The sequence below is a fragment of the Emys orbicularis genome, chromosome 3, assembly GCF_028017835.1.
Source record: "Emys orbicularis isolate rEmyOrb1 chromosome 3, rEmyOrb1.hap1, whole genome shotgun sequence".
Taxonomy (NCBI): domain Eukaryota; kingdom Metazoa; phylum Chordata; order Testudines; family Emydidae; genus Emys; species Emys orbicularis.
Window position 1 is genome coordinate 48,084,037 of NC_088685.1, and position 16,946 is coordinate 48,100,982.

Sequence of the window (16,946 nt, forward strand, 5' to 3'; positions counted from 1 at the left end):
AACCAAATTTAAAAGGTACCGGAGCACTGTGAAATGCCAAACTGTTACTGTATCTTAAGTAAAATCAAATTAGTAACTAGGGAAGAGAGATGGAAAGGTACAGAGGAGAAGATTTGCTTGTGCAAGGATTACGTGCCTGTTAGTAAATAATGGCAGAAAAATACCTGTGTGGATTAATTAGGAGGTTCACAGCATGGTTAAAGAAAAGAACACATCTAAAACATATCTATGAAGAAAGAATTTTACACAGGTGGTAAAATATAAAAAAATAGCAATGGCATTTATATTTATTTAAAGGTGCTCTGCAATTTAAAATGTTCCAGAGAGCTTTCCCTAACCCTCTTCTTAGTTTTTTGACCCCTTTCTCAAAAGTCCACCTGCAAGCTGGGTGACCTGCACCTATTTCCTCAAAGTGTGGCCTGCTAAGGACTGACGTGAGATTCTGCTTAAGGTTTTTCACCAATCCAAAAACATACTTCAGTCCTGATCTGCACGTCTTCCACACCTTAACGTGGTGGAGCTCCAAGACAAGGTGCTTGGCTAAATAAAGGGGCCTATTCAGCACAATCATCAAGACACGCAAACCGTGTTCTCCAAGCCTTGCTCTCTTTATCAACAAAGACTAAAAATGGGCCCTACCAACAATATAAATTGAATATAACCTTTCTATAAAGAAGTTAAATATTGGCAAATTATCAAGTTACAATATAAAATTAGACAACGGTGAACTGTGGACAGTGGACTGTCCTCAATCAACTGGATTTTGAGAAAGCATCACACTGTGTAAGATACAATTTGCAAATTTATAGGGCCGATAATGTAAAATAATGCAATGACAACATTTTGAGACTCAGATGTATTTTACCTGAAGGCAGCAGTTGCCCATTCCAAAACCCATGGCATCCATATATATATGGTCTGGTTTAGCTGCTTTTGCTGCTTCTCCATCATCCTTAGGAAATGTTTCTATAAGTGGTGATGGAGTATTCTTATCTTTAAATACTGTGAGGAAAATACAAGTATTCAGTAAGTAAAGTATCAGACATAGATCAATTACTTGAAGAAAACCACTAGCATTTACTCACTTGGTACATTTATCACTACTTTCTCTCCTCTTCGGTGTCGAATGTTTCTGGTCAGAGTACTAAAATTTAAAGAGTTTAGATTAAATGCTTTTTCCAGGAGAAACTTCCAAACATTTGTCCACTTAGCCTCTCACTCATTTTCATTTGTACTGTAGCAGATTTGGTCCTTCACTGAAGTCAATTCTATTTTTTGTGACAATAATATCACAAGCAGAATAAAGAAGCCTATGATCTATGGGAGAATGGGGCAAGGGAAGTTTTGCAAAGGTTAAGTCTTATGCTGTAATAAAAGCCTCTGCAAAACTATACAATATTGTCCACCTCAAATAGGTTGGCTCCATGCTCCAGTTAGATTCCAAGATGGTTGTGATGTTTCCAAAATAATGAACGTTGGGACTTCACTTTGAGCAGGAGTGGGATGACTGTGCCAGGACTTAAGGAAAACAGTCAATTTTAAGGTAACGTACTGAATGATGTTAACCATGTGGTGGATTCTGCCAGTATCAGGCTAAAGTTGCTGAAATTGCGATTTACCTTTATAGGTCACCTTGATAGTAAATATGTAACATTACATCTTTGTCTATGTCCCTGGGACTTGTACTGCAATTATTCACATAGCTCTACATTCCACTTACACAATTTTATCATAGTGTATTAAATATATACATAAAGAGTTGTTCTTCTTTCTCTTCAAAACTCACTCTTACCTAAATCTAGGATGTTTGTTGATAGCTTCATCTGGAAAGAAGAGAGACTTTGAAGCGCCTCCTTCTACTGGCGTCGGCTCACATTCCGGTAGCGTAAATCCAGGACATCCTAATCTATAGATGACAATTTGAGTAAGTCATAAATTAAATAGATTATAATTTTATGTTATTAAATGCCCTGTGGTTAGGTGAGACTAGGATCTTAATAGACAAAGGAATAAAAATGGTGAAAAAAATATATTTACCGTAGGTATTTCTAAGGCACTTTTCAGTGTTACCTAATCACCAGTAGTCATTAACACAGAAAGGGGCCTTATGGCAGTCACTATTAAAAGGTCAGTATTTGCCAACAATTACCACAGTTATAGACTGTGGTTGCAATAAGTGGAATCTCATACCACTATGTGTTAATGGATGGTAAATACTCACTTTTTAATGGCAAACACTAAAAGAAGCTTTAGAAAATTAGTCCTCATGTATGTCATAGTATGCATTAGCACTCGTGATTATTAAAAGTGAAATGCAATGACATTCTCTACCCTCAACTGCTCCTTTTTATGGTACTGTTTAATTCAAATCCCTAAAGTAATCTATTTCAGTAGTGTTTACAATAGTTTACTTGTCATTGTTAAAGGGACAAAGTCAACCTGAAAACTAGTTAATTTCAGAAGAGTAAGTAGTAGTTTCAGATACTACATATGTCCCAGGACACCCTGCCAATTTGTGATTTTACAAATTAAAAATGCTCTTCTCCCACTGCTGTATGAAACACTCACACAAACATGGAAAACTGAATGCACACGTAACAGTGAAATAGACTAAACAAAGTGTTGTGAAATGCACAAAGTATACCAAAATAATCCCCCTCATCTTTCAGTTATGGTAGATTTAGGAGTCACCTATTGTCACATCCCTGGGCAACCTGCCCTTTCTGAGATCTTGAGTGCACCTCTTTCAAGTGGCAGGTCCATGCCTCCACTTCTCTTTGGCGTGGGATACCACAACCCAACCACTCTCGACTGGGTCTTCGGGTTATACCTTCCCAGCTGCCAACCGGGTTTCCTAGCAGTCCAAGCAGTCCAACTGGACTTGGACGCTGCCAGAGTTCTCCTTCATGGGCTATGGTCAGTAATATCATGCAGTGACTCAGAAGCAGTTTCTCTGAAACAAAGTATGATTTATTTGCCCAAACTGTACACGGAGCTCAGAGAAGTAGACACAAAAAATAAAAAGATCTCTATGCATATGGTCTTAAATACACTTGGCATTCCCCTCAAATCTCTAGGCAGACATGATTTAGCTTTGGTGTCCCCTGTCCTTTCTGGGCACTAAATTACAGCAAGGTGGCTGCAGACCCTAGCTCTCAAGTCTGTCTGTCAGCCTCACTGTATGCTAACTCTGGGTCCCCCATCAGCTTCCAGATGAGTTGTCCACTCCCCCCTGCCCACCCCTTTCTGCCAGGAACATCTCTTTAAACTCACAGGGACTTTTGATCTCAGTCCTAGCCTTAGGAAGAGGAAAAACATCCTAATCCATATGGTGCCAGCCAGGCAGCCATTGTTGTCTTAACTCCTTTGAAGCAGGTACCTGAGAGGCTGTCTTATCAGTGTCATTGTTTCACCCTTTTTTGGTACCTTAACAGCTCCCCTTTATAGCCTCCTTTGATTTGACTACATGCATTCAGTCTACAGTAATGTAAAATTCATTTTCTGAATTTGAAAACTGCACGGCTTTAGGGAAACCTACATTTCATGTTTAGTATTCTTACGGCAACTTAGAAGCCAATGAAATGTACATATTTTATATGATAACCTCTATATACTCTAATCATTCTCTTTGACACTAATCAGAAATTGTTAAAGTAGAAGATATATATCTAATTTTTAATAAGAAAGTCAAACAGTAGCGAAGATGGAGGTAAGTGTGTGAGTGATTGACTTACTCCACACCACATGCTATGTATGACCAAGGCTATGCTTTTTAAAGCAAGCCCCATGTTGTAAAATAAAACCTGGTTGCACATAAACAAGCAATTCAGCATACCTTAAGATACTCAAAGTTAAAAGAATTTTTTAAGATTTGGCATAATATTTCATGTAGTGTAGCATTTGTTACAGTTTAATTTGAGACATTACAGGCTGCCTTATCAGATAAAAATGTAACATTTAACACTAACTGGCATACACCACACAAAGTCTTCATGACCAGACAAACTGTATCACTCTGATCTTTAAGAGTGAAGCCTACTGATCTGACCAAATTCAGAATCAGATGACTCTAGTTCTATTTCCAGCTTGGCCAATGACTTGCTGTGAAACGGGAGGCAAATTCTAGCCTCTTTATGCTTCAGTGTCTGTAAAATGGGCATAGTAATGCATACTCACCTTTCCCAAGTGTTTTGAGTTTTACAAATAGGCGATACTACAAGCACTACTAATTAATTTTAATAAGCACATTTCTATACCCCCTTTTTACTGCTCCTGCTTGGGAGAACTACAGCAAGTTTCATTGTTTTTCATAAACTTTCCAGATGACTGCAATTTTTAAGTGCTGCATCATCTCTACAACATCTTAGCAAAAAAAAGTTAGCTAGACTCTGCTCCACCGAACAGGACTTTAAAGGCAAGATGGCTGAGAGCCAGGATCAAAATAACCTAAAGGGTTAAGTGAGAAATATCAGCTTAAATGGACCAAACCAATCTTATAAATAGCTTATACTGTGTATAATTTACTAGATTCAAGCACTAAATTCAACCAGCTCTACATGTTATTATCACAGCCTTGCAAAATTCTATTTGCCTGCTTCCTTTGGAGGAGTAAAATTCTTGTGTCTTTCTTCTTCATAATGAGGGTGGGCTGCAGATTTGTACTTAGGCTGGTAAATTTGTGTAATCTTTTTACAAGGCTGTAATGCCAAAAATAATTCTGTAATACACTTGAGCTGTCCAGTGTATGGTTTTACACACATTCCTGTTAGTGCAGACATAACTAGTTTAAGTACTCCATGAAGTGAAAGTAGATTTTGATAGTATACGTGTTTTAAAGTTCCTGGGGCATAATTTAAAAAGCCATATATTTGGCTCAGAACTGGGAACTTTCCTGCAAACTCCATTTTTGTAATACCCATGGTCTGAGCCAGATTTTAGGACCATCCGTTTCTGTTCCACCTCAGGAGCAACACAGACAAGGTAAACCGGAATTTCAAGAGGCCTCCTGTTCTACAGCGCAACAGGATTTATTTTCCCATTATTAAGAATTTAACAAAATTCTCCTCCCATGTTTGACTTGATGTGGTAACTAAAGTTAATATGTTAGCAGATTTCCACTTGGAAACATCATTTTTCTCAAGGGGATACTATGAAGTATGTTTCTTTCTGTTTGATGATTATGCCCAAATTCTATTTCAGTTTACTTCTTCTGGAGATTCTTTTACAAGCCAAAGAAGCAGACATGTTGTTCATACAAAGAATAGAGGACTCTCCAGGCAGATGCCCTGTCTAGATACATATTATCACATCCCAATTCTGTATTTGTACTTTGCTCATTTCAAAGTGTTCCTCACAATCCCTTTCTATTAGAAGTCAGTTCAACCCCTCGAAAAGCATCAACAACAGTAGTTTTCTCCTCCGCTTTAGGCGTGCACATGCTTTGTTCAGATAAGTGGTTTGGAAATTTGCTTCAGATTAGTCATGTTTAGCAAATCCCTCCATAAACCTGGGGGGGTGGGAACCCCCCCCTTTATTAGATATTTACTCTGCCTCACAGATTGTTCTCTGAATTCTAGTCTATGCTGCATGTTCATTTTATATTGCATTAATTTCAGTAAATGTCTTCAGTAAGAAGCAAAGCTATTGGGGAACGCTTGAAAGTGACCTACAAGAATGAAAAATTAGGCAAAGCACATCAGCATCAACAGGAAATAACTTTTTGGGAAACAAGGTTTATCTATATAGCCAAATCATCAAAAATAAATTATGTGACACACACAGCTGCACTGACTGACCTGAACAGCAAGAGCTAGAAGTGAGTTTAAATTCATCTCCTTTTCTTTTCAAACTGAAAATCACTTACATGACAAGTGTTCATCAGCCCCACAGAGGCAATTCAGCCCACAACCTTACATATGTACTTCTCAAAAAAATATAGCATCTAACCTTGGAAATGATGTCACAGTACAAAGAGCCTCATCTTCTTTCAACACAGAAGCAGCCTCCTGCCGTCGTTTCCTCATGTTGTCCTGTACAGTGTTAAATTCAGACATGGTTCCTCCATATGGCTGCCCAGGTGTCCCTTCAATCATATAGCTTCCATATTCTGGACGCCAAAGTGTTGGGTGGCTGGAATGGAAGAATAGCATAGTTTAAATATTTTTATACAACTACAAAAGAGATAGATTATTAAATATGAATTATAGGGAAGACTAGAACCTTTGTGAAAGATTGCATATTTCAAAAATCTACCAAGTCTCTAAAATTCTATGGAATTAGAAATTTGATATAACCTATCTTGCAGAATGTGAGAGAAGTAGTAGTTTCTACCATTTAAGTGCTGTATGACTGTGACAGATTTCTATTACAGGCAGAGCTAGTAGTGCCACTTGTAGTTAAGATAATTATGGAAAGTGTTAGGCAAAGATCCTGTTTTCAAGTTGCTTACAACTTTGCCAAACTTCAACCATTTGGCCTGAAATTTTGCATGCTGGGTGTCTGCTGGAGGCTGATATTTTTCCTGTTAAAGTTTCAGCTAAACGGTTCTGTTTTTTCCATGATCAAGTGTAGGGGAAAATACACTGTTTTGCCCATGTTACAAAATTCTTACATCTGTTTTGTTGAGAAGCTCTAGTGCCTCCATGCTTTGGAGCAGGGACTTACCATGGTGTCACAGATGTGCTTTTTGCTTTCTGTGATGGTGTGTACCTACCCCACACTGGTTCAGCAAGCGTTAAGCACACTCTGTGGGCAGAGGAAGCCACACCCCCTCGTCCCTGCTGGACATGCTCCAGCTGGAACCAGGACATAAAAAGGAGCAGCTCAGCTCAGTCTGGGCTGACCCTCGAAGGGCATGGATGTGCGTTGCAGGCTCCTGCAAAGAGACTGCTGGCGCTCCAGGACGTAGAGGCCAGCTGGGCTGCAGCACCAACTGCATTAAAAAAACCTGTATTAACCTATATTAAAAGAACAATAAGCTTGCAAAGTCAAGCACTCAAAAAAGTCAGGAAAAGTCAGAATTAAGGTTGCACGTGTAGCCCTAATTCAAACCCTGGTCTGACCCCAGGACCTCTGCCTCTTTCAGTGAACAGTCATTTAATATTCTTTTTTATTCTCAATCAGCATGAGGCCCCAGGCCTAATTTAATATATACTATACAAATACTGCTCTGAATACAAAATTATTAATTTCCTCCTGGGCATTTCTCTTGTGCTCTTACGGTATCTGAATGCTTCAAACATTTGTCTTCACAATACCTCTGTGATATTAGGTGTTATTTTCATATTACAGATGGGGAACAGAGATTGCCCAAAAAAGCCAAAATTGTCAAGTGTCAACTAAACTTTAGGTGCCCAACTTGAAACACCTAAGGCCTGATTTTTCAGAGAACTCAGCATTTTTATAGCACTTTTTATATTGAAAACACAAGTCCCATTTGGGAAAGTTGCAGCTGAGTTGTCAGCCATAGGATCTCAAGTTGGACACTGAGAAAACAGGGAACATGCACTTAAGGACATGTCTACATGGCAAAAAACAAAACAAAAAACCCCATACCTGTGGCACAGAGTCTCAGAGCCGAGTTCTACAGATTCAGACTTGGGCTCACGAGGATCACACTATGAAGCTAAAAAAAGCTGTGTAGATGTTTGGACTCAAGGTGAAACCCACTCTGTCCCTAGGCTTCAGAACCCAAGCCTCAATGTCTAAACGGCTTTTCAGTGCTGTAGCATAAGTTGAAGTCTGTAGATCGAGGCTCTGAGAAGCACTGCCAGAGGGCTGGGTTGTTTTTATTTGTTTTGGGTTTTTTTCCATTTTAGACATATGCCAAAATGTTCAGTTGGCCAGAAAGAGCTGCCCAGCATCACATAGAAACTCCATGGCAGAGGTAGGGATAGAATCCAGTTCTCCAGGGTAACATTCAACTGTGAGACCTTCCTTTTTATTTATTTATTTTTTTTTTTTTTAATTCCTGCAATTCCCTGCCCAATTCACTACACACCTTCCAACTTCTGCAACAAATACTAAGGCAGGAGTCCTACAGACAACAACCTCCTTCATCACGCAAACCTGATTCCTGCCCAGAACACTACCCATCCTGTGTGCTGAATAAGGCAGGGGTCTTATGGGGGAAAAATCATATGTGATCATATTAAAGATTGTACAATAGTGCATTTTCACAAGGAGATAAAGAGAAACTGCTACTTACTTGGGATTGACTCTTTCCCCCTTCTCTTGCAGTGTATAAAGAACTTCTTCTCCAGTTAGTGACAAACGTACTTTCTTATGTTCATGATCAAAAGCTACCAATATATATTCCACCTATTGTAAATAATGAATGAAAACACACAAAATGTTAGCATTTAGGAACATTTTTAAAAGTGTTAAAACAGTAGGGAAAGTTATACACAAACTGATAAGAGCTCCTGGAATAGACAGTTTCTTTGTATAGTATGTATCATGAAATTGTAAATCTATTGAAATATTAAAATAAAAGAGACTTAAATGCATTATATGTTTATTATGTGAAGGGAAAAAATAAATTGCTAACTGTCAAATACTACTAACCTGGTTTCCATTTAATAGCCAGCTGGATTTGTTGAAAGTTCAGCTATATAGTTCTGGATATCAAATTTGATGAGTTATTGGCAAAAAGTAGTTGCACTATGGATTTATTGTGCTGAGCATGTTAACGATATAAGCAAGTAGGTCTGAGTTAATTTATCGTTTTAAATTTTTTTTCTTTCAAAACAGGAGATGCAAACTATTGAAGACTGCTCAAAACAAAGCAGTTATTTTTATCCTTCACATTTTTAAATGAGTTTCAACAGATCCCAACTAACATCAAAAAGAAACTATATCATAGGTTCACGTGAACAGCAAACAGAAATTCTACACCCATGACACATACCAAGGTCTAGAAACAAACAGAGCCGATATTTAACTAGTTTTCAATACATATATGATTTTTCATCATTCACTACCACTTCAACTGACTTACAACCATGCAAGAGCACCTTTAATTTTGTCCTCGTTTGTTCTGTAATGAAAAAATGCTGGTGGATACAGAAAAGTTATTTTCCTTCTCCCCCTTATTGCCTAATTCAGGAATCTGAGCGTGAGAGCCTCCACAAACTAAAAAGCAATTCTCAGCAACACTATCTGATTTGGAGTTTGGATGCCAAGCCATTTGGAGATGAGAGTTAACGTGGAGTACCTTCTTTCCCTTTCACAGAGCCTAATCACTATTCACCACAGCACTGTCACAATTAACAGTTGTATGTGCATTTGTGGTCCTAGTTGCAGGGAGAGTGCAACTTGTCAGTTTCATTTAACTAAACCATCTGCTGCCGGTTCTTTTACAAAGATGTCCCAATGCTCATAAAAAAAAAAAAAAATCGGCATCTGGATGAACAGCTGGCTCAAACCAAACCCAGCCAAGATTTAAGTGAAGTTGGTTGGGTTGGGTTGGGAAAATAGTTCAAAAAACTAGCTAGGTCACTATCCTGCTTCCAATCTAAGGTACCTACCCCCCATTCAAAAAGTGAGGAGAAGCCTTGAGCTCCTGGTAGACCACCAACCCTAGATGACTGGCAACTATAATATGGAGAAATATCTTCTTTCATCTTCAGCCTGTTAGACTTTATCCCTTCTCCTCTTGGATGGATCGGGCTGACAATCTACACATGAGCCATCTCCTTCTAGATTACTGGAATTATGTGCACCTGGGGGTAGAGGCAGAAATCCAGAGGATCCAGCTTGTTTAGAATGCAGTAGCTCATCTTAGCACGATCGACAGCTGTGAGAACATGACCTCTGTGCTCCAATCTCACCACTGGCTATTAGTCTTGTGTGATCAAAACCTTGAAAAATGGTTTTAAGGCCATCAACCAGCTACCTCACTGACCCTCATCTCCACTTAGAAATCTCTAGGACAGCTGCATTCCAAGACAATGCAGCTAACAAGCATTAGGATGAAAAGCATTAGAGCCAGAGAAAGCATTCTTAGCAGAGAGGGGGCCGATCGTTGAATAAGTTGTCAGAGATTTCTTTAGATTTAACATTTGGGGGGGGGGGGGGAAGTAACATCCATAGAAAAAGCTCTGAAGGGCCTGAGAATTGGACTTACGATAACTAATCAGCATTAATACGAATATACAAATATTAATTCCATCAGTCTTAAATAATCAAACCTCATCTCAGACAGCACACAGTGAAAAAAAAAAAAAAAGACTTAAAAAACCCGCACCCCTATGTCTTACTCAAATCCCTATCAAACAGAGGGCTGTGTGTGTGCATGGAGTGTCACCAAGTTCGGACCATTTTGGATCCAGAAGGGAGAGCAAGTTCCAAGGTCGTGTAGTTCTAGCAGAGTACACCCAGTTAGCAGCCCCCTCTCTTTTTAATACAGGGGATCTAGTTCAAGAGCCACTGCTGACCTCACAGCAGTGATAGCATAGAACAGGGAGAAAGGTGATCTCAGGTAGGCAAGACCCAGGCCACTTCAGCCTTCTAGGTAATGAAAACCATCTTAAACCTCTACCCAGAGGACAGCTGATAGCAATGCGGAATCTGGGGCAACTCCCCACAAGATGCCCTGCTCATTAAGTGAGCTGCGGGCATTCTTCACCAGTTTAATTCTCCAAATAATTGTAAGGTGTAGTTCCATGTGCAGTGCATTGCAAGTTGACTCTTGAGATGACAAAGGCATAGATACCAGTAGCAGAGTCTGCATCCAAAAGCTGACCTGGTTATTGTTGCAATAATCATTGAGCAGCAGAAGGAAGTCTAACATGCACCCAAGTTGCAATCTCTGGCAGGCTAATGGGGAACGTACTACTTCAAAGGGGACTGTATTACCTCTTCTATCTCCTCTGGCTACTTCCCACAGTCCACCATCGCCACCTCCTTCTTGTTTAGTTTGAGCTTCAGACAGCTATCTCAGCCACGCCCCAATCTCAACTACACAGTGGCTGAAGCACTGAGCTGCACAAGACAGACATACAGTTGGGCATCACCAGCATAGTGAAACCACCACACCCCATACCTCCTTACTAACACTCCTCACAACCCCAAATACATGTTGAACAGGAGGAGTGAAAGAACAGCACCCCATACTCATGAGCCCTTTGAGAAGATGAGCAACTACCCTCAATTAGACAATTGTGTTCAGACTCGTCTTGAGTCTTAGAGCTTTTGGAACATGCTGCAACAACCTCCTTTTTGTCACAGCTTTCCCACTGTACTAGGAAGGGTTTTTTAAAAAAAAATATTTAAACAAACAGAGCCCCACAAATATAGCTAGAGTTGCCTTAAACCTGGAAGGATGAAGAGCAAATTCCACTATAAAGTCAACTATAGACAATAAGATGGGAGCTACAAAGAACTCTGAGATACCTTAAGGATGCAAACTTGATCCAAATCAAAATGATTCATAATGTGAACACATTAGTAAACAGTCTCCCTCATTCACCCAGCTGTAGATGTAATAACTGATCTTGTATCCAAAGTGTCTGACTGACAGCTCCACAGCCTTCCTAACAGAAGGATCTGCTGTTAATTACTGGGAAAAAACAAACAAGCAGCTGTCAACAATTCCAGGCAATCCACAGAATTTGCTTGCCAATGTAGGTTACATTGAATGAACAGCTTTAAGCAATTTAAAATTAACCTGTCAAAAGTCTTCTCTTGTAGCTAGGTAAAAAAGGGTGGTCTATTCAGACTTCACATGTTTGCATGATGGAGCCAGCGCTTACTGTAAATAGGTTCCTCACATGCTTTCTATCTATGGTAAAGTTCAGAGGACAGTAGTCACTGGTAAGTTTCAGTGGGAATTCATTGCCTACAATAGCTGTAAAAGTCTTGCACTCTCTATGTGAAATTTCACCCAGCATTGTTACAGTTATGTAGCTTTGTTAGGTTCTTCTGTAGTTCTTCATTTTTCTCCCTAGTTTTAACTAGCCTGTATTAGAACAAGTTACTAGTGTACATGTCCAACAAAAAGCGTTGCTAGGAATCCCTAATGGGGCAGCATGCTTTGCCATTTTAAGGGAATAAATTGTTCAGTGACAGACTGGAGATTGCATGCCCCAGAAACATTCCAAATCTGAAATGAAAGCAGCTAGTTCCTTGTTTCTCTCACTGGCACAGGCTGAAGTAATGCTGATAGAGGGGTAGCAGAGCGCACTACTTCCCTCCCTAGAGAGAAGGACACTACATTTTGCTGGAGTGGCCAGACTGGTTTGTTCACTGGCTCTTGAAGGAGTCATAGCAAGCTTGCCTTGGTGGGGAGGAGGAAGGATCTTGCATAGATGGTGATAAATGGAAAATCCACATCCACAGAAAAATAAACCTAGCGATCATGGAAGTTAAGTATATTAAAAAGGTAAATCAACCCTGCACTCAATACAACAGAACCTAACCTTGTGGCACCACATACGAAAATAACTGTTGAAGGAAGAAACAGTGTTCTTTCCTTGTGCTGCTGACCTGCCATCATCTGTGATATGTAGATGCTGCTACTTCTAGGGGAATTCTGTGCCAAAAAATTAAAATTTATCCAAAATTCTGAATATTTTATTTGTCAAATAACACAATAGAATCATACCAGTTTCAATTATTTTGGTAATTTATTTCAAATACTTGTCAGCAAATATATCTAACAATGCAGACAAAAAAAATCAGAAAATGTTTCTTGACAAATAGATTCCTTACTAGGCCTATGAATACATAACTGAGTAATAATTCATTTAACTATAATACAGAAATGTATTTCCTGAACCCCTCAGAAGCAGTGCAAAGGCTTGGGGAAGTCTGGTAATGGAGGAGCTCTGGGAGAGGGAAGTAATGGCTGGGAAGGAGTTTGCCAGTGAACCTGGAGGGTTATTGTGTGTGGATAGGAGAATTATGGAAGAGTTGGGTATGGGGTTTTTTGGGGGGGTGGGGAGGAGTTGGGGAACCTCCCCCATGCAGACTCTGGCTAACTCCTAGTCTCTTCCATTCAGTCAAACACATTTGCCCCTGCTCCAGTGTGTCACTGCACCCACACTCAGCCACTTCTCCTCCCCCGTGGCCCCACAGCCTCCTCCTCCATTTCCACATGTCCCTGCACTGCCACTCCCATTCAGCCCCTGGCTCAATGCTGTCACCCCACTAGCTCCTGTGCCCTCACCCTAGTCTGTCCCTCTCAATAGCCCTTCTGAACCCAGTCTGTGTGAACCTCCATGGACCACGCTCTGTCTGTCCCACCCATATCCCTTGTCTCCTCACCTGGCTTCATGGGCAGGACACTGTGAGGGAAGTAGCCTCTGCCCCCTCCATTTCTGTGGCTGGCTGCTCCAGCCCAGAGCCAGCTGCCCTCTCTTTTGGCACCACAACAGCTGTTGGGCAAAAGCTGTCACTACAGCACCTCTCCTGGCAAAATGTATTTTCTGTGAGGGGAAAAAATCTGCGGGGAGGACATGAATTCTGCACGGGTGCAAAGTGCAGAATTCCCCTAGGAGTATATTGTATAACAGTTCCGGATCATCCTTACTTCAACACTATATCTGATAGGTAAAGGGCACAGAGCAGTAGCCTGCTACAAGAAGGATCTATGAAATGTATTATTTTAATGGTCAGGAGAGCTTCTCACGGGATGAGAATTTTCTGACTCTTCATATCTCTACAGCCAAGGCTACAAACCCAACTCCTAGACAAATCTTGAATCATCCTCTAAGGGATAGAAGCAGATCACTAGCTACAAAGAAAGCCAAACAGTTGCATTCAGCTAGTCCTGCAGTGAAGAGAGGTAATCTCTGCTTTGGGACAAAGGGGACAGGGGCAGATGTGCCTGACTGCATGGGGGAGGCTTCCCAACACCTTAACAATCTCACCTCCATAAGAAAAACCTCCCACCCACACCCAACACCGTCCAGGTTCACTCCTAGGCTCCTTCCCTCTCCCTCAGCTCCTCCGTTACCCCTGACTCCTCCAAACCTTTGCACTGCTTCTGACAGGTGCAGGAAATACAGTTTTGTATTGTAATTTAAATGAATTACACAAAGTTCTATATTAATATGCCTAGTAAGGAATCTATTTGTAAAAAAAATTACCAGAATATTTTTTTTGGTCTGTATTGTCACAGACATCCTTGCTGAGAGAGATTTTGAAATAAATTACCAAAATAATTGTAACTGGCATGATTATAGTGCGTTATTTTGACAAATAAAATATGCAGTTTTGAAATATTGTGTGCAGAATTTTTAATTTTTTGGCACAGAATTCCCCCAGGAGTATAATGTGCCTTTAATGGTAGATTTTGCATCTGGAATCCTCCCCTCTCGCAGCATCCCAGAACCCAGGCACCAGTCAGAGCCCGAACATCTACACTGCAATTTTATAGCCCCACACTCCAAGTCCAAGTCAGCTTATGTAGGCCAGCTGTGGGCGTTTTACTGCAATGTAGACCTATCCTCTGGGATTAAGTGAAGAGGGAGCAAAATGACACTGGAAGCAGAGCATGAGTAGCTTTTCCACCTTTAGTTATTCAAACTCCAGTGCGTAAGAACAGAAGATTTTATTGGCACAAGACAGATGGTATCTATGCTTACGAGAGTCCAGAGGAGCACTATTTTTTGTAGAACATCCTACTATAGAATTGCTCACATCTACTGGGTCAGAGCAATACTGGGACTCAAATTTTTAAAGCAGTGTCCCTATGCATAGCTTTGGTCTAATGGAATAAAGACTTGTAGCTCAGTAAAACTTTATTAATTCCCTTGCTTTATTCATTTAAATTCATATGAACTTCTATATGCCAGGTACTGAACCCAAAGAAAAAAGCATGACAAAGGTTTTATACAGACCCCACTTTAGGCTCACAAATAAAAGATGAGATAGAAAATACGTTGGTATTTTAGTTCTTTGAGTTTATGCCACTGCAAAAAGAATTCAAGCGACAATGAGGGTGGTGGTGGGGCAGCTCATGTTTTAGATAACAAACAGACTAAACTGTAAGCATTTGCTTATCCCCCTCCCTCTATTTACATCAGGACAGGATATTTTGATCTTTTGCACGTGGTGTTACATGACTAGAGGATGTCCTGTGAAGCACATACCACAAACCAGGAAGCAGGGTTATTGAAATCTAACCCGAGAGATTATAGTCATTTGTATACAGCTAAAGAAAAAATGTGGAACATTAAAGAACAAAGAACTCCTTTCTTTGACCATTGTACCACATAACACAGAGGGGTGTAATACTGTAAAAAGAGAACATAAATAGTCACATTTACAATATAAATCTAACTTCAAAGGCCTTACTTATGAATTGTATTGGGTTTAAACTGAAAAGCTATGTCTTTCGTGCAATTTTAGACATTCGTTTGTACAACTGTGTTTTCTACTCCACATAGGTTTAGTTTGTTCATGGACCAAAAAAGGAACATTAGTCAAAGCCAGAATCATAACTCTGTTTCCTTTTTAAATAAAGTCTTCTTCTTGTTTGATATCGAATTTGAATTTTACAGAAAGAAGGAAGTTCAGAGCAGTAATCAGAATGGTTCTCTACCACAGGAGCCCCAAATATTGGATGATCAAAGCTACTATTAAAGTCTCTGAGCAGGGCTTGAAAAATCCATTCACCAATTGGTGAGAGAACCTACATCAATTTCTGACAAATTTTAGCTCTCCTTGAAAAAAGTTCTAGCCTTTATGGGTTGCAAAAATAACCTTCCAGAAGTGAACCATTATAAACCAATCCCCTACTGAAGCGCTTATCTGTGACAAGCGGCAGCAATTAACAAAGCTCTCATCAATTTCACTGATGTCATTCACAACCATGTGGACAGCAGTGAAAAACTCAGGAATAATAGTTTTCTAAAGCAGCAACATAAAATCAGGAGCAAAAGCAAGCACGGGGGAGAACCCAAAATAGGAAGGATAAGAACAGGATAGAGTAATGGAACCCCTCCCCTCTCCTAGAAGCTAAGAGGCTCTGGATGGGAGAAGAGGTAGGAAGCCCTTTCTCTCTTCCAGTACTTGGGTGGATTCTAGGGTGGCGGGAGGGGAGAGAAGCAGAGTAGCAAATTTATCATATGCCTCCTAACCAGAGGAGGCTATCAGAGACTGAACCCCCTTCCATCCCTCAAGTAGGATTCAAGAGTGGCACCTTCTCCTCAGCTGATAGTGGAGGGCTGGGCTTCTGACCAAGGCATTGCCATGGACTTTACCAGTGTCCCCAGCTCAATTCTTGTCTTTCATATCTTCCTCAACCTAATAGGTCACGTCTTCTGTATATCAGGTGTCTAGTAAATATTTCAAATCTGGCCTTTCCGCCAGTTTAGAGCTCAGTAGGTAATCTGTACCAGCCTGAAACACTGCAGTAGTACGGACTATGCAGAAATACAGCAGAGATTAGAAACCCCAAAGTTTCACATTTACAGTGGCAAGATCTGTTATTTCCTTCAATGTATATCTATGGTGCTATAGTTCTTACAAAAAATATATCTATATCTACAAACACAGAGTACCACCCCCCCAAGCAGCTCACAGTCTAAGGCCATGTCTACACTGCCACATGTCAGCAAAACTTATGTCGCTCAGGGGGGTGAAAAAACTCTCTCCCCTCCCCCGCCCGAGCAACGTAAGTTTCACTGGCATAAGTGTAGTGGGCAGAGCTCTCTTGCGTTGACATAGAGCGGCTATACGAGATCTTTTACAGTGGCATAGCTGCATTGGTACAGCTGTGATGCTGTAAGTTTAGTGTAGACATAGCCTAAGACAAGACCCACAGATGAAATGAAGGGAAGGGTGGAGGCAGAGGCTAGGTGATCACAGGGACATTGGAGAGGTTAATATGTACTGTGTACACATCTTGGGGGTTGAGGCTTTTTAAAAAAAATATGTAAAATAATTAGCTTAAGCTCTCCCCTGAAGTGGGTTTTGATAAGGATACTAAAAGACAGGAA

At 40.3% G+C, this 16,946-nt stretch overlaps 1 protein-coding gene across 2 annotated transcripts in view; it reads right to left on the reverse strand.

Moving 5' to 3' along the window:
- GCLC (glutamate-cysteine ligase catalytic subunit) overlaps window positions 1-16,946 on the reverse strand; it is a 56,256-nt gene that overhangs the window by 25,457 nt on the left and 13,853 nt on the right. The window contains exons 2-6 of one of the 2 annotated variants that reach the window (XM_065400813.1): window positions 8,207-8,319; window positions 5,947-6,129; window positions 1,793-1,906; window positions 1,086-1,144; window positions 866-1,002 (exon numbers count right to left, since the gene is read on the reverse strand). In XM_065400813.1, coding sequence (XP_065256885.1) covers window positions 866-1,002; window positions 1,086-1,144; window positions 1,793-1,906; window positions 5,947-6,129; window positions 8,207-8,319 — 606 coding nt within the window. The remainder of the gene's footprint in view (window positions 1-865; window positions 1,003-1,085; window positions 1,145-1,792; window positions 1,907-5,946; window positions 6,130-8,206; window positions 8,320-16,946) is intronic. The other variant, XM_065400815.1, reaches the window with a different exon arrangement.